At 45.3% G+C, this 23117-nt stretch overlaps 1 protein-coding gene across 3 annotated transcripts in view; it reads left to right on the top strand.

The window, feature by feature from the left end:
- The window catches only part of gpr180 (G protein-coupled receptor 180), a 150161-nt gene that overhangs the window by 32870 nt on the left and 94174 nt on the right, over positions 1-23117 (top strand). For all 3 annotated transcript variants that reach the window (XM_041199386.1, XM_041199384.1, XM_041199385.1), the window contains exon 2: positions 15771-15929. In XM_041199386.1, coding sequence (XP_041055320.1) covers positions 15771-15929 — 159 coding nt within the window. The remainder of the gene's footprint in view (positions 1-15770; positions 15930-23117) is intronic.

Raw genomic sequence — 23117 nt, 5'->3', positions numbered from 1 at the left:
TGGCATTACCATCACTGAATCCCCCACTATCAACATCTTGGGGTTACCATTGACCAGAAACTGAACTGGACTAGCCATATAAATACTGTGGATACAAGAGCAGGTTAGAGGCTAGGAATTGTGCGATGAATAACTCACCTCCTGACTCCCCAAAGCCTATCCACCATTTACAAGGCACAAGTCAGGAGTGTAATGGAATACTCCCCACTTGCCTGGATGAGTGTAGCTCCCACAACACTCAAGAAGCTGAACACTGTCTAGGACAAAGCAGCCCACTTGTTTGACACCACATCCACAAGCATTCACTCCTTCCATCACCGATGCACAGTAGCAGCAGTGTGTACCAACTACAAGATGCACTGCAGGAATTCACCAAGGCTCCTTAGATAGTACCTTCCAAACCCACTACCACCTAGAAGGACAAGGGCAGCAGATAGATGGGAACACCACCACCTGTAAGTTCCCCTCCAAGTCACTCACCATCCTGACTTGGAAATATATCACAGTTCTTTCACTGTCGCTGGGTTAAAATCCTGGAACTCCCTTCCTAACGGCATTGTGGATGTACCTACACCACATGAATTGCAGTGGTTCAAGAAGTCAGCTCACTACCACCTTCTCAACAGCAACTAGGGATGGGCAATAAATGCTGGTTTTGCTTTATGGATCCCACAGTATTATTAAATTGAAAGGGCACTTCAGCAAGTTCCATACATGTCTTTTAGTTTAATCAACTTTCACCCTGTTTTTTATAAATTCATTCATGGGATATAGATATCACTAGCAACAAAATCAAAGGTTAGCGTTTCACTGGGGAAAATAATTTAAAGAAAGATTGCAGGTATTCTGAGATTTTACTGTGATAACACTATTGCCTGGAAAATTGGTTTCCTACATGAGACAACTGGGGATCCCAATGCAGCTTGCTGTAAGTGGCTTCTCCTACATCAATTGGTTTGTACGCTGAGCCAGCTTGTAAGTAGGTTGTGCAGCAGATGGTGGTGAGAATGGACCCACCAGACATTCTTGCTCCTTCAAGCCTTGCCGTAAAAATTTTTTTTCAAAATTAACATTTACCTGTTCTTCAGAAATCTCTGCTGGTTTCTTTTTGAGGACCGCTACTTGAGCAATTGTAGTCCCCAGAAAAACTGGACGAAGCATACAAGATGCATGCTGGGCCAAGTTTTAGGTTTATTTGACATTGGGGTTCTAAAATGGTCATTAGACCCTGATTCACATATTTAAGAGGTCTTCCATTTGATTCAAACAAGCACCTCAGACACTTGGGCAGAATCTTGTGCTCTCTCTGGTGGTGAGCTTGGAGGCAGGAAGAGCATATTCTTGGGCGAAATGGTGGCTTACCTGAACCTTCCCACCTCCACCCGAATTAAGACCAAGGCAGGAAGGCCCATGGTCGGTGTTCCTGCCCTCCCACCAATTGAGACCATTGATTTGCCAATTAAGGAGCACCTAAGGGTCTCATCCCACCACCACTGTGATTAATGTAGCTGCCGGAGGGCCTGTCACGACAGCTGTTACCCTTCAGGCACTTATCACCTCTGGGGGAGAGGGGGGGATGGCCAAAGGCACTCAATGCCTGATCGAGTGACTGGACGTCGGGAAGGTGAGTTTGTTGAGAACTATCACTTTGCTTCCAACATCCCTATGCACCCCCCCCCCCCCCCCCCCCTCCCAGTGTCCCACACCCTGTGAAACCACCCCCACATTATTTATCTTTGTCCTGGGTTGCTCCCAGATTCTGGGACTCCGGGTGTGGAGGGAAGGGTTAGAATGTTAGCAGAATAGAGACACATCATGATACATTAAAACAATGAAGTCAGAGGGTGTACAGCTGCATTAAGTTTCAAGGGAGGAAGGCAAGGCTGGATGGCCTCTATTTTAATGCCAGGTGTATTACAGGTAAAACGGATGAATTAAGGATGAGGATTGACACGTGGAATTGTGATATAGTAACTATCACAGAGACGTGGTTGAGGGAGGGGCAGGATTGGCAGCTCAACATTCCGGGATATAGAATCTTCAGGCAAGACAGGGGAGGGGGTAAAAGAGGAGGAGGCATTACATTATTAAGGAGTCGGGTACTGCAGGAAGGAGAGGTGATATCTTGGAGGGTGCATCGGATGAAGCTTTGTGGGTAGAGCTTAGGAATAAAAATGGGGCAGCCACATTAGGTATTTATTGTAGACCCCCAGATAGTCAGTGGGAAATTGAGGAGCAAATATGTGCACAATTCGCAGAGGTGTGTAAAAACAATAACAAAAGTAGGTGATTTCAACTTTCCCAACATTAATTGGGATAGACATAGTGTTAAGGACTTGGATGGAATGGATTTCTTGAAATATGTACAGGAAAACTTTTGAGGTCAATATGTAGATGGTCCAACAAGGTACGGCACAGTGCTGGACCTAATTCTGGGGAATGAAGCCGTTCAGGTGACTGAGGTGGTGGTGGGGGAGCATTTTAGTGATAGCGACCACAGCATGGTACAATTTAAGCTTGTTATGAACAAAGAAATAGACAAGTTGCAAAAAAATGTTTTGGATTGGAGGAGTGCGGATTTTAGCAAAATAAGCCAGGATCTGGCCAAGGTAGACTGGGAACAGCTACTTGTGGGGAATTCCATAGAAGAGCAGTGGGGGGGGGGTGCGTTCAAAAAGGAAATGGGGAGAGTACAGGCTCAACATGTTCCCTCTAGGGTGATAGGAAGGAGTAACAAGCCCAGAGAACTATGGAGGACCAGAGATATTCAGGATACGATGAGAAGGAAAAGAGAGGCTTCTAGCAGGCACAAGGGGAGCAAATCAGTGGAGTACAGAAAGTGCAGGGTGGAGCTTAAGAAAGCAATTAGGAGAGTAAAGAGGGGATATGAGAAAGCTCTGGCTGGTAAAAGTAGGGAAAATCCCAAGATACTCAATAAGTATATCAATGGAAAGAGGATAACCAGGGAAAGCGTAGGGCCCATTAGGGACCAAGGGGGCAATCTATGGGTGGAGCCAAAGGACTCAATAGAGTGTTGAACGAATGCTTCACATCCACCTTCACCCAAGAGAAAGAGGATGAAGGTATGGAACTCGGGGAGAGAGACTGCAAGGTTCTTGAGCAAATTGATACAGTGAGTGGCAAGGTATTGGAGGTGTTGGCACGCTAAAAGTGGACAAATTTCCAAGTCTGGATGATTTGTCCCAGAATGCTGAGGGAGGTAAGGGAGGAGATCGCAGGGGCTCTGACCAAAATTTTTAATTCCTCTCTGGCCACGCAGGAGGTGCTAGCGGATTGGAGAGCAGCTAATGTGGTTCTATTTAAGAAGGGTTGTAGAGATAAGCCAGGGAATTACAGACCAGTGAGTCTCTTGTCAGTGGTAGGGAAACTATTGGAGAAAATTCTGAAGGAGAGAACCTATCTCCACTTGGAGAGGCAAGGTTTGATCATGGATAGTCAGCATGGCTCTGTCAGAGGGAGATCATGCCTAACAAATTTGATTGAATTTTTTGAGGAGGTGACCAGGTGTGTAGATGAGGATAGTGCAGTTGATGTAGTTTATATGGATTTCAGCAAAGCCTTTGTACAAGGTCCCACATGGGAGACTTATAAAGAAAGCAAATGCACATGGGATACAGGGTAATTTGATAAGGTAGATTCAAAATTGGCTTAGTTGTAGGAGGCAGAGGGTGATGACAGAAGGATGCTTTACTGGCTGGAAGCCATTGTCATACCACAGGGATCTGTGCTGGGTCCCCTATTATTCGCCATTTATATAAATGACATAGATGACTATGTAGGGGGTAGGATTATTAAGTTTGTGGATGACACAAAGATTGGCTGGGTGGTTAACAGTGAGGTTGAGCGTCTTGGGCAACAGGAAGATATAGATGGGATGGTCAAATGGGCAGATAAGTGGCAGATGGAATTTAACCCTGAAAAGTATGAGATGATACGCTTTGTTAGGAGTAATTTGACAAGGAAGTATTCAATGAACGGCATGACACTAGGAAGTTCTGAGGAACAAAGGGACCTTGGTGTGTGTGTCCATAGATCACTGAAGGCAGAGGGGCATGTTAGTGGGGTGGTGAAAAAGGCATATGGATCACTTGCCTTGATCAATCGAGGCATAAATTACAAAAGTAGGGAGGTCATGTTGAAGTTGCATAGAACCTTGGTGAGGCCACAACTGGAGTACTGTGTGCAGTTCTGGCCACCACATTATAGGAAGGATGCAATTGCACTGGAGGGGGTGCAGAGGATATTCACCAGGATGTTGCCTGGGATGAAACTTTTAAGCTATGATGAGAGGTTGGATAGACTTGGGTTGTTTTCGTTGGAGCAGAGAAGACTGAGGGTCGACCTGATCAAGGTGTACAAGATTATGAGGGGCATGTACAGGGTGGATAAGGAGCAGCTGTTCCCCTTAGTTGAAGATTCAGTCATGAGGGGACACAAGTTCATGGTGAGGGGCAGGAGGTTTAGAGGGGATGTGAAGAAAAACTTTTTCACGCAGAGGGTGGTGACGGTTGGAATACGCTGCCTGGGAGGGTGGTGGAGGCGGGTTCCCTCACATCCTTTAAAAAGTACCTGGATGAGCACTTGGCACATCATAACATTCAAGGCTATGGGCCAAGTGCTGGCAAATGGGATTAGGCAGGTTGGTCAGGTGTTTCTCACGTGTCAGTGCAGACTCAATGGGCCGACGGGCCTCTTCTGCACTGTGTGATTCCGTGATTCTGTGAAGGGAATTATTCTTTTGGTATCAATCGTGGCCTCCTCCACGGCATTGCTGTTCTACAGCTCTTGCAAGGTGATACTTCAGCCCCGGGGACCTTATTCCAGAGGAAGCCCCACCACTGCCTGATTGGTATGCGGTTCGGTTGGCCTTCCAGAAAAAAGGCAGTGTGGGCCTATTGCCGTCTCTCCAGCTTCAGCCGAGACCCTCAATCCCTCAACAAGTTTCTGCCCTTGGGAGTTATCAGCTACTAATTTGATAGCTAGCACACTTGCATGATTGGAGCTGAGTGTGCAAATCGTGCCTGGAAATTATGGTGCTATAGTATTTTTGAAATTGCATTTGTAATTTTCCTGATACACCTTTTCTCACAGAATCATCTATCGCAAATAAATAGACAAGAATGGATTTATTTATAAAATTAGAGTAGCTTATAGGTCAAACATTGTTCATGTAAATTAGAAGATTTTTGGAGAAGTGTTTGTAAATGAAAACCTTTGGAAGATTTTGAGTGGTAGCGGGCGGGCAAAATTGGATCCTACCTGCTGACGGCAATGGCAGGTTTTCACGTCATATGGCCCTAAACCCACCTCATTATTTATGGTCTTCCAGGAAACATGCTGTTTCCATGGTGAATGGGCTCTCAATTGTCCTCCCGCAATCATCCCGATGTTGCAACATGCCGGCCGCCATGTTTAAAAGGCAGCCGCCAGCACACTGCTCATTGCTACCAGCTCACCGCCACTGCTTGGGAGACATGGCCAGCAAAGGAACTAAGACTGCAGCTTCCCGCTTCAGTGACCAGTCCCTCGAGTGACTGCTGGATGCCGTGGAGGCCTGCCGGGATGTCCTAACCCCTGCTCTGGCCGCAGGATGGGCAGCAACATGACCAATCCGGCTTGGGAGGTGGTGGCAGCGTTGGTCAGTGCCAATGCCCTTCAGAAGAGGACAGCCACCCAATGCTGCAAGAGGGTGAATGATCTCCTTTGTTCCTCCAGGGTAAGTCACTCTTTTCATCACACCCTCACACTTGCAAACCCAGAACACATCCACAGGGCCCTCACTCATTGCCAGCATGACATCATCATTCACTGTCTCAACCACGCCTTCATTGTCCTCAGCCCGTCCATTCACCACATGCACAGGCCAGGCACATTTATTATCTGGCCCAGCAGGTGTTTACATTTTCTCCATCTCTATCCATGCAGGATAAGCTGGCACACAACGAGAGAGAGAGGATGCAGACCGGTGGCAGAATGCCCGAAATCAAGGTTCTCACGGACTTTGAAACCAGAGCCATCCAGCTGGCTGGTGAGAATCTGGGCCAGCCCTGTGCTGACGGTGGGGTCGGTGCTGCCCTACCAAGTGACGACCCAGCAGTGCAACATCCATTAGACAACCATGCAGTGAGTGATGTGCCCTCTTTCACAGGCCAGTGCCATGCACTAACTATTTCTTCTTGCAGGCACATCTGCCAAACAGCCAACAGAGTGCATGACCCAGGGCCTCCAATCAAGTCCCAAAGACACCTCGGGAGGGAAATCTGAAGTCCTATCGTAGCGCTCACCAACACCCTCCACCAGCGCAGAGACAAACACCTCAGTGGGACCTAGCTCTAGAATAGCCCCTGGATCACAATCTGGTGAGCACATCACACTGTCTGATCCACATCAGGCAGCAGCATGGACTTCCCTGATCCCCAGTATTCGGAGGCCTGCTGGAGGTCAGAAATTTGCTGAGTCTGAGTCAGATAATGAGCCTCTGGAGTCGGTCACATCACAGTTGCTGGAGCTGCAAAGGCAAGCTCAGGAACACCGTGAAGGGATGTCCACTGCACTCCTCAGGTTACAAAGCATTATGGAAGAGTCTGTCTGCCTTCAGGCTGAGATGATAGCACTGGCATGCCAACACAATGAGGTCAACACCGGTAGGATGGCAGCTGCCATGGAGACCTTGGTCCAGGACGTCACCCCTGCATTGCTGTGTGGGCTCAACTCATCACTGACGCCATTGTTGTACACAACAGTGTGTACGCTAGAGGGGTGTGGGGCAACTCGGTCTCACTCCAGCTACCCCTTCCCCTCAAGGAGTCAGCCAGGGGCCTGCAGGCACCCATAGGGAGGAGGATCAGCAGGTGCACACTCTGGGCCCATCCACCCAGGTGACTGGGAATGACCGGCCCATCTGAATCCCCTCTTCCTGTGACCTCAGCAGCTCCAGCTTCACAGGCTGAGGAAGGGTCAACTGCCACACTGAAAGCAGTCTGGAGCCCTTAAAGTCTCAGCCCTCCAGAGAATGGCTGCCAAAGTCATCACAGACAAGGCATCGCAGTCAGCAGGCTGCCTCCACCTCCGCTGTCTGGGGAGCAACAGATGTAGCGGCAGAGTTAGGAAAGTTAATGAGAATTAGTTGCACAGCCTGGGCACGGGTGTTAATCACTTGTACATACTGTTCACTATTGTCAATAAACTCTCAAGAATGTCTCGCTGCCAAAAGCTCCTTGTTCTGATGAGCAGTGTTCTCGTCACTCAGATGTGAAATCTTTCAACACAAGATAAAGGGAGGTGTCTCAGTCCAGGGCCTCTTCACTGTGCTCTGTGCAGTCTTCAGACCAAAGTGATAGTCTGGCCGCACACTCCCTGGAAACATTACTGATGCCTGCACCTTGGCGGTGCTTGTCATTGCTGCCAGGATATAGTGGGTAGGCGCCACAGAGTTCTCTCATTCTCTCGATGTGCTCTCAGCACCTTTTAAGGAGGGTCTGGCCACCATCACACCAACATCTGTGACCACTGATGCTGTGCTTCAGCTCCTGAAGGGCTCAGGTGCTGAAGGTGGACAAAGCATCAGATGCTTCTAAAGTTTCTTGGTCGCGTCTCTATGATATGACCCTGATCACGGAGCGCAAGTGAGCTGCCCTTGGCCAGACAGGAGTCTGATGTTCTTAGAGGCTATGTGAAAATTTATGCAGTGTCCTCACTGCATGTCGTCATAATCCTCCTTCAATCGGGCGACTACTGGAGCCTCTACCACTGCATCTCCATGACAGGAGCATTCCCACAGAGGTTATTGGTACAGCCATAAGCTAGACTGGAGTCAAACGTTCATAAATGCGATGTCAGGAACCATAGGGTCTCCTCACTGCATCATCATCCTCCACAAATCTAGCAGTTATGAGGGCCTCCCGAGTGCGTTTGCCTCGTCTAGCCAGTGTGAGTGCTTCATCTCCATCATCGCCTTCAGCATTCCCTCACTCTCATCCCCATCGATACCCTCCTCATCGGACGAGACGTGCAGCTCCTTCTCAGCCAGCTTGTCTCCCCATTGGAGCACCAGGTTGTAAAGGGTGCAGCAGACAACAATGATGCTAGACACCCTCTGCGGGCTGTATTGTAGGACTTCAGACCAGTTCAGGCACCAGAGCCTCATCTTCAGCATCCCGATGGTTTGCTGCACCAAGTTGCGAGCTGCAGCATGAGCCTCATTATACCGTCACTCTGCTGCAGTTGGAGGCCGCTGCATGGGTATCATCAGGGTCATCTATGGAGTCCTGAAAGGAGCCACTGGTATAGAAATTGAGTGCAGATACTATCCATGTCCCTTTGACGCCAAGCCCTGCAGCAAGTGGCAAATGTGAGCGACCAGGTCCCAAGATATGCATGGTCATCGGCGACACTGGTTCTTAGTCATCTGCAGGGATGACAGATGGCGTCCCTATATCCTGGGTGCTGCTAGGCGCCAACCAGCTAAAGCTCGCTGTCGCTCCTGGGCAGCATGCGGGAGCCCCAGCAGCCCCTTCTTCCTGAAGTTGCTGCTCTTGCCTTTGCGCGGCCAGGTGGCTCAGTCGCTCTCTCCTCTGTCTTTTTCGCTGTCTGAAGGCCACCAGGCATACAGCTAGGTCACCAGGCTCCATGGCCCTGATGTGGTCCTCCTGCAACATGAAAGGGCGGAGACGTGGTTAGCATGGGTGAACTTAGCACCTTTCCTGGCCCTGTGTGACTGCCCCTTTAACACTTTCTGGAGATTGCTGGCCACCTCCTAGATGGCCACAGATGAGTGTGCTGCATGGCTGCCCTGTCAGCCTGCGACATAGGGGAGTCAGCTCCTAACCGGGTTGCTAAGATTGCACGGGGCTGTGAGCTTCGCCAGCAGTGATTGCTACATGGCCAGCATTGTCGATGAGATTGTAAGACGTGTGCAGTCGAACTGCTCCATGGTCCAGTAAAGTGGTTGCGGACTCGCAGCCTGTGCTGGGGGTGGTGGGTAGGGGGGGAGGGGGCATGCTGGGGGCAGTAAGGTCTGGAGCACTTGGTGGCACTTTGGTGCCTCCGCATTGCTTGCGTGGGCGGGCAGGCTAGGAGCCGGAACCCCAATCATATCACTGTGGCTGCACCTGGAAAGGCCAGTTTATAGAGGTGCCCCTACTGTATGGCCACATTCCTCACCTGCCTTGCCTCTCCCACCTCGATTCCTTGTGCGCGGTATCACAGCAGCTGCCTCCCCCTCTCCAACAACAGCAACAGTCGCCTCTGAGGCTGGGCAGCAGTTGCCCCCTCCCCCCTCCTCCCCCCACCAAGACAACAGCAACAGCAACAGTCGCCTCCATGGCAGGGCAGCAGTTGCTCCAGACACAATCACACACACCCACCCCCAACACCTGAAAACAGTCACCTCCAAGTTAGGGTGGCACTTCACCCTGCAAAGCAACAGGCGACCCTGGTGAACTGTGGAAAACGATGCTGTTCACTCCGATCCGTCAGGGCCCAAGAGCCTGGCAGGATGGCCTTTTCATGATATGCTGATGTATTACAATGAGCTCCCCGACGACTGTTGGCGAGAAACACGGCCCTCCGTTGGCAGGCTGAGTGGATGATCGCAACCTGCCTTCCTGCCATCGTGAAACCAATCATACCATATTGCCTGCACATGCTACCTATCATGCCCACTGCCAGTGGAATCAAAATGTTAACAAAGCAGAAACTGACGCAACAATTTTTGAATTAGTATGAGCTGCTCAAACTGTTCAATATATAATTAATCTGTTATATAATTAGAGTTTGCATCTTTTGCAATGAAAAAAAGAAATTGAAAGTTAAGAGACTCAACCTGAAACCATACTGGTGCTACTTAGCAATTTTGAACTTTGTCAAATGTATATTGTAACATTGAAAACAGAATTTTAATATTAGGACTGAGTTAAAGCCAACTAAAGCTCTGATATCGCATGACCGAGATTCTGTCAGTCGTGCTAAATATTGCTTTCTTTTACTGTAGTCACTAATACTGAATTTGCTGATATAATTGCAATGTTCTAGATATAGTTAAATAAATTAGTTCTTACTAGTATATTGAATTATGTAGCATGTTTCTGAAGTCCTCCAAATGTGATCGAGGTTAATAGTAAATCTTTGTAATACTGCATTATAATGCATCACATCTTGTGACAATTTCTTTGGATCAGTTTATATAGGAGAACTTTCTAAGCAAAACAATATTACATATTTAGCCCTAGATATAAATTATGAATTCTGGTATAAATTTTCCTATTCCTGATCCTATTTTTTCTACAATATACAAAAATAAATAACTAGGGTGAAACCTTGTTGCATAAGAATAATAACAAATACTTATTTATTCAGTGAGGGATGTTTTTGAACAATCTCCTGTGTCAGGCAATATCAACAGAAACAATTAGGTGCATTCAGAAAGGCTAGTTGCTGCAGTGGGAGTTATAATACCAAAGAGATGAGCTTTGATGGGCTGAACAGTCTTCTCCTTTTGTTTATGTTTCATTGAATGCCATGATGACATTGAAGAATCTGTCCATACTGTCTGATGAGAACCTTTATTAATAACTCTCTTTGAAGTCAGCCAATTTAGAATAGTTATTTTTTCCAGATAAGCCAGAATTTACAATCCATGTGGTCGAGGGAGATAATTCTTCAGCTGCCACATGACAGTCAGCCCTATCTGATTAATGGAGTGACTGGATAATCCCAAGCCCACATATTGACAGAACAGTGTTCCTGCTGGGAACCAAAAGGGCTCCGCTCCTATAAAAATTCAATGTAAATGATGAGTCAGTAGCCACCCAGATCCGATTTCCTCAGTTAAACCATGAGTAATTTTTGTAAGCTGAAGTTTGTTTTAACACCACTGTGCATTTACATCCAGCGGCACAAGATTCACAATGGTTCATTTGACTCACATTTGGGGCACAACTCTTTTGAAAAATTTAGCTTATTTTCAGTTGTGGGTTGTATAGCTGGAACCATGTTTTCAGCCAATGATTCTATGATACCACCTGCCACTGATGCAATGAGGGAATATTCAGCTAGTTTTATTTATCAAAATTTGTGTCAGATTAACAATTTTGGAAGGACCACAAAAATGTAGGTTATATTTAGAAAAATTAAGATTAGATGTTGGAGTCAGGAACAGCAGCTGAGTGCCCTCACAGGAGGACATGGCCCTCTCCTCGCTCTGCTCAGCTGGACATTGATGAAGAGGGATTTATTAAGTAGCAGCTAACAATGTGTGATGCACTGACATGACTTCAAAGTGAAATCACCACAGTAACATTTGCACAACACAAGTGCCAGACAATGATCATCTCCAATAGGAGAGAATCTGACCAACTCCTCTTGACATTCAGCAACATTGCCATTGCTGAATCCCCAACTATCAACATCTTGGGGGCTACCAATGACCAAAAGCTTAACTTGATCAGCCATTAGTGGCTAAATGTGCAGATCAGAGGCTAGGAATTCTGTGGTGAGTAACTCACCTCCTGCCTCCCCATAGTCTAACCACCACATACAAGGCACAAGTCAGGAACTTGATGGAATACTCTCTATTTGCCTGCATGTGTGCAGCTCCAACAGCACTCAAGAAGGTCGACACCATCCAGGACAAAGCAGCCCGCTTATTTGGCACTCCATCCATCACCTTCAACATCCACTGCCTCCAACACCAAAGCACAGTGACAGCAGTATGTACCATGTACAAGATGCACTAAAGTAATTCACCAAGGCACCTTCAGCAGCACCCTCCAAACCTGTGACCTCTATCACCTTGAAGGACAAGGGTAGCAAACCCATGGGAACATCACCACCTGCAAGTTCCCTTCCAAGCCACACACCACACTGATTTGGAGCTATCTCGCAGCTCCTTCACTGTTGCTGGAACAAATTCCTGGAAGTCCCTTCCTAACAGCTCTGTGGGTGCACCTACATCAGATGGACTGCAGCGGTTCAAGAAGACAGCTCACCTGTAGCTTCTCAAGGACAATCAGGGGTGGGCAACAAATGCTGCCCTTGCCAGTGATGCAAAAATCCTGTGAAATAATTAAAAAAAGAATGCAAAGAGATTCGAGGAGCTAACCTCAAACATGAGGGTTGTGAAGCCACAGACAACTGAGATGGTGTCTTCTTCCATGGATAGGCTGGCCAGACACTGAGTTCATGCATGCCAACTTAAATAGGTTGACAGATAACTTATAGCCTTGGCCTTACAAGGCTGCTCTGTCTGTAGAGTAGTATCAATGATGAAGCCCAGTCATGAGGTAGATGATGGCAAAGGGGGTCATGGAAGTAAGCACTCCACTCAAAGCACTTTGACTTCTCACCCACCGCCCAAATCTCAATCAAAAACCCCCATGCTGCCTTGTGTTCCGATGACCAAGCCTCTTCTTGCACAGGCAGAGGTGCAGCAGTCTTTCATGGGCCCCCATGAACATCTCAGCAGGTCAGAGCAGGAATGTGAGCCGTCTGCTTCTACCTCTGCTGAAGCAACACAGATTGCACCACTAGGAATAGCAGGAAAGGAAATGTAAGATGTTGTAGCTGCACAAGGATATGCATGTGTGTGCCTGAGAAAATGTTATTTTGATATGTTTTTGTTCTTCTATTTAGCTCACATCAATGTTACTTTTCTTCACCACTTTTCTATCATGTCCACTATTGTGTGCTTGGTGATGTGACTTTTTAACTTGTTTGATGTGAAAACATGAATTGATGGGACCAGTTGGGGATGTCGAAGCGGTGGTTGGCTGCTTGCAGGATTGTTTAGTGTCAGTGGCATTAGGAGGGGGATGATGATCCCCGTGGAGACTTGAGTCTCCAATTAATAGCTGAAAAAATCACACAACAAGATTTAAGACATTTACTGTAACAAAAAACTAAAAGCTCTATTGATGAAGCACTATCTTTGTAGGCAATTTATATTACAAACCGCAGAACAGAATATCCTGCTTATTATTTTAGCACAACTGAAACAACACACTTAACATATATATGTTACACTGTCCTTTTAAGTAGACACTCAATTATCTAGAAATCAGTCCAAAGTGATCCTTAGCCTCCAAGAGTTTACTTCTGTTTGTTTCCTTCCTCAGCCTGATAAATTTTTTACCCTAGAATTATCCTTCATGGTGAATGTATTACTGGAGATCCTCCCTCTAGTATAAACTAGGCGAGTCTTCTAGCCTCATTTTAACTCCTCACAAATTTGCTCTTTTCATTCTGAGCACAAGCTTCCACCCACATTCTGGCATGATAAACCATAGAGACTTTTGGCCTCTAGCTGCTCTCTCTCTCTCTCCTTGGCCCTGGCAAACTAAACTGTCTATGACTTATTTGTGGTTTGTTTTGTGTCTGGTATGGTCAGATGAAAACGTAATTGATATCTTAATGGAACTGGGAAGAATTCAGTTTTTTTACGTCAAATATCTAACCTTCAGCACCTAAACACCTTGCACGACCCATGTGCCCGCTCATAGTTACCTAATGAAAAAAGTTTTTTTTGCATTCAGATCATGACCTGGCATTGTGAGAGCATTAAGTGGTAACAATAACATTGTGCACTTATATACTGTATTTTAATGTAACAAATATTCATCTCACTGAAATGTCTCGAATCAGATTGTGAACAGTAATAGAAACGGAGAAATTGACGACAGTTTGGTTGAAGAGATATATTCGAGGACGCTTTGTGGATGTAGAAAGAAGTAACTTTAATAATTTTTAATTTCCTCATTTTCTCCATCCAAACTCTCCCATTAACTTAGTGTAACTCTCCTCTATCCATTTCTGGCCAGTTTGTAGCCTCTAGGAACAACGGAACAAGAGTGGGCTATTTTAGTTCATTGAGCTTGTTCAATTAGATTTATTTTTATTCTTTCACGGGATGTAGGCATCACTGGCTAGGCCAGCATTTATTGTCCATCCCTAATTTCCCTTGAGAAGGTGGTGGTGAGCTGCCTTCTTGAACCGCTGTAATCCATGTGGTGTAGGGAGACCCACAGCGCTGTTAGGGATATCATTGTTGATCTGCGACCTAACTCCACATAGCCACCTTTGCCCCATATCTGTACTACCTTTGGTTAACAGAAATCTATCAATCTCCAATTTAAATTAACAATGGTTCTTGCATGAATTCCCTTTTCTGCAAGAGTTCAAACTTCTATCAACCTTTTATGTGTTGAACTGTTTCCTAATTTTACTCCTGAAAAGCCTGGCTCTAATTTCTGGACTATGCCCCTTGTCCTAGACAACTCAAACAGCAGAAATAAATTCTCTCCATCTACTTGCCCTAACTGTCATGACATCATGATTTTGATCAAACCATTCCTTAACCTTCCACATTCCAGGGAATACAGACCTAGTTTGTGTAGTCTGTCCTCGCAATTGGAGTCCAGGTATAGTGTCCCAGCCTCTTCCATCATCATCCCTGGGTACTTCCTGTCCCACCAGCAGGACAGATTCACCAGATGAGGAGGCACAGTTGTATACTATCGAGAGAGAGTGACCCCGGGAGTGCTCAACATTGTCTTCAAACCCCACAAAGTCTCATGGGATTAGGTATAAGGAATTCTGGCTCCGACTGGACAAAGGAATCAACAGCGAGACTTGTCAACTTGTAACAAGTTGGAGAGATTTTTTAAGTATAAAAGTATGAAACTTAGCAAAACTAGGAAGTAACTTATAGGCTCAGGAGGCTTTACTTCACATTTTAACTGTGGAAGGCAGAGCACGTGAGGACTTGTAATGTGGGCCTGAATTTCATGTCCCCCTGCTGGCAGCTTTTAGGTTGGGAGGTAGAGGAACGTGAAATAAAATGAATGGGTTTCCCGCTGGGCTTCTGACCTCTCAGTGATTTTATGCTGAAGCATGCAATGGGCCATTCCGCCCTTGCTCCAATTGAGGTCCTTAAGTGGCCAATTATTGGCTGTTGGCCGTTTCCTACCCAGCCTCAATTTTTAGGCTGGTGGCTGGATTTCCCAGTTTTGGGGGCAGCCCAAACATGATGGGGCTTAGGCCTCTGGCGGATGGGGTGGGGGTGCCTACATCATAAGCCTGCTTCTAATTTTGGGTGCCCCACCCCCACCCCACCGGCCTAAGGTGCAGTGGCCGCTGTAGCTTCTGTCATTGCAGGGACGAGAGAGCTGCTGGTCAATCAGATTTGTCAGCAGCTCTCTTTGTCAGGCCTCTTCCTGAGTGAAGGGTGGCAATCATACCTGCAGCCAAATGACCCATTTACACAGATAATTTTGCTGTTTTCGAAGCAGCTTTGGGACATTTTAAATTCTTACCCAGAATATGGCAGCTAGTGCTGCAGAAAGGGGGCGTGGCTTCTGCACAGATTCTCTGCGCTGCTCCCAATGATGTTTGCTGCACTGGGTTGGATGCAAAGGATCCTCCTTCGGAAGATTGCTCAGAAAATTTGGATGAAGGAACATGTGCATTTTTTTTTGTCTGATCAAGGTTGGAAATAGGCCCAGATCCTCTGATCCGGATAGGAAACCCTATGTATTTTTAAATTTTCCTTGATTACATTTTTTTTCTTCTCTCCCTTTGTGAAATAGAAAGGGGAAGAAAGATTGAACTTTCTGTATCTGATCTGGCATTGAATTCCCCCATTCAAATTTACATTATGTTTTTTGCTCCCAATTAGGATGTACAATTTCTGTATGCTTATGTGGGCATTTGGTAACTTTGCGTCCTTAAAGTGTGATTACATGTTTAATCCTTAGGTACGAATGCTTTACTAAGCTGTCAAATAGGCAACAAAACAGTGGCTGTGGATAAAGACGCCAAGCTTTACCTCTTCCATGAGCAGGACTGGTTGAAGCTACAAAAGGAAACTGAAGGTGTTAACTGTTTAGTGAAGTTTTCTGAAGCCCGGCTAACAAGTAAGTGACCTCATAACTCTTGCTAAAATTAATAGTTTGCAATCCAGCTAATCACACCACTTTATTAACAAATTATTCCTAATACTTGGATATTGAAAGATTTGAAATAACGATCTGTGTGGCTTTTAATGTGCCATTAGTAAATAATGGCTACTCTGATATACGAGTTGGAAAGTGCATGTTGTGACATTGAGCTATTTGGAAGTTCAGTCCCTGATCTTCCAGTAATTGCTGTCCAGTGACTACTGTTAGAAATAACACCAATGGATATTTGGTCAAAATGTAAGGGGGCTTGATTTGTAACCTCTTGCATGGTTAAATAGATTGCCAGTCTTAATGTCTAGGCTCGCACCAGAACAATAGTCACTGCGGTTTCCCAGTATAAGATAGTATTCTCTGGATCAGAAGCAAACAAACAAGCAGGGGAAGAAGCTATAACCCCCTACTCCTCAACCCCCTCCTATGGCACCACCCCATGCCCACGCAAAAGATGCAACACCTGCCCCTTCACTTCCTCTCTCCTCACCGTCCAAGGACCCAAACACTCCTTTCAAGTGAAGCAGCATTTCACTTGCATTTCCCCCAACTTAGTCTACTGCATTCGTTGCTCCCAATGTGGTCACCTCTACATTGGAGAGACCAAACGTAAACTGGGCGACTGCTTTGCAGAACACCTGCGGTCTGTCCGCAAGAATGACCCAAACCTCCCTGTCGCTTGCCATTTTAACACTCCACCCTGCTCTCTTGCCCACATGTCTGTCCTTGGCTTGCTGCATTGTTCCAGTGAAGCCCAACGCAAACTGGAGGAACAACACCTCATCTTCCGACTAGGCACTTTACAGCCTTCCGGACTGAATATTGAATTCAACAACTTTAGGTCGTGAGCTCCCTCCCTCATCCCCACCCCCTTTCTGTTTCCCCCTTCCTTTTTTTTTCCAATAAATTATATAGATTTTCCTTTTCCCACCTATTTCCATTATATAAAAAAACCCCCCACTAGAGCTATACCTTGAGTGCCCTACCATCCATTCTTAATTAGCACATTCGTTTAGATAATATCACCAACTTTAACTTTAACACCTATGTGTTCTATTGTACTATTGTCGTTGACATCTTTTGATGATCTGCTTCTATCACTGCTTGTTTGTCCCTACAACCACACACCCCACCCCCCCACCTCTCTCTCTCTCTCTATCTCTCCGCACCCCACACACACACCTTAAACCAGCTTATATTTCAACTCTTTCTTGGACTCGAACTCAAGTTCTGTCGAAGGGTCATGAGGACTCGAAACGTCAACTCTTTTCTTCTCCGCCGATGCTACCAGACCTGCTGAGTTTTTCCAGGTAATTCTGTTTTTGTTTTGGATTTCCAGCATCCGCAGTTTTTTTGTTTTTATAAAAGTAAGTTATTAAGCAGGTATGTTTGACAAAATATCGTTCAATTTTTTTAAAAAATTCATTCATAGGATGTGGGCATCACTGACTAGGCCAGCATTTATTGCCCATCTCTAATTGCCCTTGTTCAGAGGGCATTTAAGAGTCAACCACATTGCTGAGGGTCTGGAGTCACATGTAGGCCAGACCAGGTAGGGATGGCAGGTTTCCTCCCCTAAAGGACATTAGTGAACCAGATGGGTTGTTACAACAATTGACAATAGTTTCATGGTCATCATTAGACTTGTTGTTGAATAACAAGAGGACAGTATAGAAATGTTTTAAATCTTAAGCACCACAGTATTGAGAGAACACTATTTGTTGGTCAAACATCTTGAAAAGATTATTTTATTCAGTGGAATGAAGTACTGCACTAGGGCATAAACAATAAATCAGTTCAGTGGCATGAATTTTTGCCTTCTTCACAATGCTGCATTGGATTAAGTTGCTTTATATGACACAATCTAAGTAATGGTCCCATTTCGTATTGTTTAAAATGACCACTTTCGAAAATAAAACTGAAAAACCCAAAAGATGTTTGAAACAGCTTGATATATGCCCTCATCATTTTCATTTTTAGAAATTCTTCAAATCACTAATAGGTATTCACCATTTCTATGTTGCTATAAAGTAGTGGAAGGAAGAGCTCTAAAATTTTCAATAAAATAGCATTCTTGTCCATCTGCTTATTAAAATATACATTTTAGGTTGAGTGTATGAATATTGACACTGCAAGATATGGGGATTTGTGAATAATCATACTGTACAGAAGAGAGCTCTGTACTTGTGTGTAATGAACCAAGTAATGTCAATCAGTACTATATAGATGAAATCCAAATGCTTATTTTTTTTAAAAAACAGCCAAATTGCATGTATGGAGAATTAGAAGTAGACCAGCGATGCTTCTTTGAGGTTTTGTTTTGATTCATTTGTGGGATGTGAGTATCTCTAGCAAGGCCAGCATTTGTCGCCTTTTGCAAATTGTCTTTGAGAAGGTGGTGGTGAGCTGCCTCCTTAAACTGCTGCAGTCCACATGGTGCATCTAGACCACAGTGCTTTTTGGAAGGGAATTCCAGGATGCTGACCCAGCAACAGTGAAGGAGCAGCAAGATGGTTCCAAATTATTTGGAGGGGAACTTGCAAGTAGTAGTGTTCCCATGCATCTGCTGCCCTTGTTCTTCTAGGTGGTGCAGATTGAGGGTTTGGGAGATGCTGTCTAAGGAGCCTTGATGAGTTGCTGCAGCAAATCTTATAGATGTTAATAATACTGCAGTTGTACCCTGGTGCTGGAGGCAGTGAATGTTTTAAAGTGGTAGATGAGATGATGATCAAGTGGGCTGCTTTGTCCTGGATGATGTTGAGCTTCTTGAGTGTAGTTGGAGCTGAGCTCATCCAGGCAAGTGGAGAATATTCCATCACATTCCCGACTTTCGCTTTGTACATGGTAGACAGTTCTTTGGAGACTCAGGAGATTAGTTACTTGCTGTGAAATCCTCAGTCTCTGATCTGCTCTTGTAGCCACAGTACTTATATGGCTGGTCCAGTTCAGTTTCGGGTCAATGGTAACCTTCAGGATGTTGATGGTAGGGATTCAATGATAGTAATGCCACTGAATTTCAAGGGAAAAATTTAAAATTCTCATTGCAGATAGTCATTTTGACATTTGTGTGGCATGAATGTCACTTGCCACTTATCAGCCCAAGCCTAAATGTTCTCCAGGCCTTGCTGGATACAGGCATGGACTGTTTCAGTGTCAGAGGAGTTGCGAATGTTAGTGAACATTGTGCAATCATCAGCGAACATCCCCACATTTGACCTTGTGTTGGAGGAAAGGTCCTTGATGAAGCATAGACCAAAGACAGTACCCTGAGGAACTTCTGCAGTAATGTCCTGGGGCTGAGATGGTTGATGTCCAACAAGCACAACCATCTTCTTTTGTGCTAGATATGACTCCAACCAGTGGAGAGTTTTCTCCCTTATTTTCCCTCGTTGATGTCAACTTTCCTTGGTGCCACACTCAGTTACTTTGATGTCGAGGGCAGTCACTCTTCCCTCACCCTTGGAATTCAGCCTTTTTGTCCATGTTTGAATCAAGTCTGTAATGAAGCCTGGAGCCAAGTAGCCCTGGCAGAACCCAAACTAAGGCAGATGTAAAGCCAGGTGTTGATTGACGTGCTTCCAGCATGACAGATTACTGGGGCAGAGTAGAAGAAATATTAACTATCCCTTTTCTGCTGGTGCTTTTGCTTGAAAACTGGGAAAATGTTCCAGTACCCAGCATTGATATTCCTCAACTTTTTTTTTGAAAGGAAAAGCAGTACTTCCAAGAAGCAGAAAACTGCTAATTGTAAATTTTTGTGGTAGTAAAGGGTTTAATAAACACAGTATTTGTTGTAGATTGGTGGGATGTAGAATCCAACAAAGAGTTGAATCATTTTTTTCAGGGGTATTTGGTGTGTAAATTGAGCCATCTGAGTAGAAGAAAAATGCAGATAATAATGTTGCCTGATTGAAAGTAAGTTAGTTCCTTGGTATTAACTGCTTTCGTCAGTTCTTCAGCATTTATTGTTTGAGGAGACTTTTGTCATTATTATTCATAATCCTAGTCTAGAATTAGTACTAAAATTAGGATTGGTGGGGCCTTTGACTTTTTCCCAAATTTTCACCCTCATTCCTCTCTTCCTCCCACCCATGAAAGGATCCCCCTTATCACATCTTTCATCTCACTAGTCTCTGCATTCCATTGATGATTCTCCAGTGTGATGCCATCACCAAACACATTTTCTCCTCCCCTCCTCTTTCACCCCCAACACGTGATCCATTTCTCCCAATAACTTTTCTTGTAAGCATAGGAGCTGCAACACCTGTCTTTTCACCTCCTTTTTGACCATCCAGAATTCAAACACTCCGTCCGGGTTAAAGAAGCGGTTTCTACATTGAGGACATCAAACGCAGATTGGATGATCGCTTCATTGAACAATTCCTTTCAGTCTCTAAGCGAGACCCAGACTTGCACTCGCTTGCCACTTTCATTCTTAATCCCACTGCCCCTCTCTCCTCACTGTCCTTGACCTCAGACTCTGTTCCACTAAGTTGAGGTGAAAACTTAAGGAACAACACCTCATCTTTCTACTAGGCCCTTTAAAACATTTTGGCCTTAACATTGAGCTTGACATCTTTAGATCTTAATCACTAAGCCTATTTTCTATCAGACATCACATTCTGGATGGTTGCACCAATGTCATTGGAAGAGGAGGAGCTATGGGCTGGCATTTTCAATAAGGACCCCTGATTGGCACACTGCTGATGTGGTGGTTTGTACCTTTTGTGGATGCATTGGTGGTCACCTTCTGAGATTCTATAGACTCTGGGACAGTTCCTACAGATTGGAGGGTAGCTAATGTAACCCCACTATTTAAAAAGGGAGGTAGAGCGAAAACAGGGAATTATAGACCAGTCAGCCTGACGTCAGTAGTAGGGAAATTCTAGAGTCCATTATAAAAGATTTAATAGCTGAGCACTTGGAAAACAGTGGCAGAATCAGTCAGAGTCAGCATGGATTTACGGAAGAGAAATCATGCTTGACAAATCCACTGGAATTTTTCAAGGATGTAACTAGTAGAGTTGATGAGGGGGAGCCAGTGGATGTGGTTTATTTGAACTTTCAGAAGGCTTTCGACAAAGTCCCACATAAGAGGTTAGTGTGTAAAATTAAAGCGCATGGGATTGGAGGTAGTGTATTGAGATGGATAGAAAACTGGTTGGCAGACAGGAAACAAAGAGTAGGAATAAACGGGTCTTTTTCCGAATGGCAGGCAGTGACTAGTGGGGTACCGCAGGGATTGGTGCTGGGACACCAGTTATTCACAATATATATGATTTAGATGAGGGAATTAAATGTAATATCTCCAAATTTGCAGATGATACAAAGCTGGGTGGGAGGGTGAGCTGAGAGGAGGATGCAGAGATGCTTCAGTGTGATTTGGACAAGCTGAGTGAGTGGGCAAATGCATGGCAGATGCAGTATAATGTGGATAAATGTGAGGTTATCCACTTTGGTGGCAAAAACAGGAAGGTAGATTATCATCTGAATGGCCATAAATTGAGAGAGGGGAACGTGCAATGAGACCTTGGTGTCCTCGTACACCAGTGGCTGAAGGTAAGCATGCAGGTGCAGTAGGTGGTAAAGAAGGCAAATGGTATGTTGGCTTTCATAGCCAGAGGATTCAAGTACAAGAACAGGGATGTCTTGCTGCAATTATACAGGGCCTTGGTGAGACCACACCTGGAATATTGTGTGCAGTTTTGATCTCCTTATCTGAGGACGCATGTACTTGCTATAGAGGGAGTGCAGTGAAGGTTTACCAGACTGATTCCTGGGATGACGGGACTTACATATGAGGAGAGATTGAGTCGATTAGGATTATATTCGCTGGAGTTCAGAAGAATGAGGGGGGGATCTCATAGAAACCTATAAAATTTTAACAGAACTAGACAGGGTAGATGCAGGAAGGATGTTCCCAATGGTGGGGGAGTCCAGAACCAGGGGTCAGTCTGAGGAAACAAGGTAGACCATTTAGGACTGAGATGAGGAGAAATTTCTTCACCCAGAGAGTGGTGAGCCTGTGGAATTCATTACCACAGAGAGTAGTTGAGGTCAAAACATTTTATGTTTTCAAGAAGGAGTTAGACATAGCTCTTGGGGCAAAAGAGATCAAAGGGTATGGGGAGAAAGTGAGAGCAGGCTATTGAGTTGGATGATCAACCATGATCATAATAAATGGTGGAGCAGGCTCAAATGGCCGAATGGCCTACTCCTGCTCCTAGTTTCTATGTTTTTCAGGCTTTTCTTGTGGCACACTCCTATGCCGCAAGAACTTCTTCTTTGCCAGATTTTTAATGCCTCCCATCTATTCTGCTGTAACCATTTGCACCTCCTCCAGAACCACCATGTTTCTTGCCTCATTATCACTAAACTTTGCCTTGCACCATTGTCATTTTTATAGGAACATAGGGTGGAATCTTCTGTTTTGGAGTCCAAGTCTCGTGGCAGGTGGGAAATTTGGAGTGACTTCAGGTGGAGAGCGTAGCAGCTGAACGTGTGCAATCTTGCACTGCTCAACTCATCAATTATGCATCCACGAGGAACATGTCAAATGTCTGAGCAGGCAGGAAGTTGCCCGCCCCCACAGTCACCACTTGGGCTCCAATGTCTGGTCGCCATATTTAAACAGCACCAGCACAGCCATTCACTCACTGCAAGCCAGGATCGCTAGATCCCGTAAAAAGAAATATATCCAGGAAAAGACAGCAGCTTTCAGCCCACAGTCCAACGATGCCTCCCTGGAGATTCTCCTCCAGGCCATCGAGGAAAGGCGGCAGGTCCTCTTGACCGATCTAAACATCGGAACCGCATCTTCAGGAGGCCAACGGTTTGCTCATTCATGGACCTTGTGGAGGAATGTGCTGCATTATACCTCTCTTCAGATGCAGTCTGTGGGTGACAAACAGGCATCATTAACCATGCTTTCTGGGATATCCTTTATCACTAAGGAGCCAACCCTCTAAGTGTTGAGGCCCCTCAAAGATTTGTGGCACCTGGGAGTGATTCAAGATGTAAGAATCATGAGAGCTCCCTGGGTACCTAGCATATACATGCAGAATCTGCTTCCAATGGTCACAGGTAATCTGTACCTTGAGAGAATTAAATCCTTTTCTGTTAATGAATCTCGCAGGTTGCTGCCAGGCAGCT

The sequence above is a fragment of the Carcharodon carcharias genome, chromosome 11, assembly GCF_017639515.1.
Source record: "Carcharodon carcharias isolate sCarCar2 chromosome 11, sCarCar2.pri, whole genome shotgun sequence".
Classification (NCBI taxonomy): domain Eukaryota; kingdom Metazoa; phylum Chordata; class Chondrichthyes; order Lamniformes; family Lamnidae; genus Carcharodon; species Carcharodon carcharias.
This window is presented reverse-complemented; position numbering and strand designations above follow the sequence as displayed.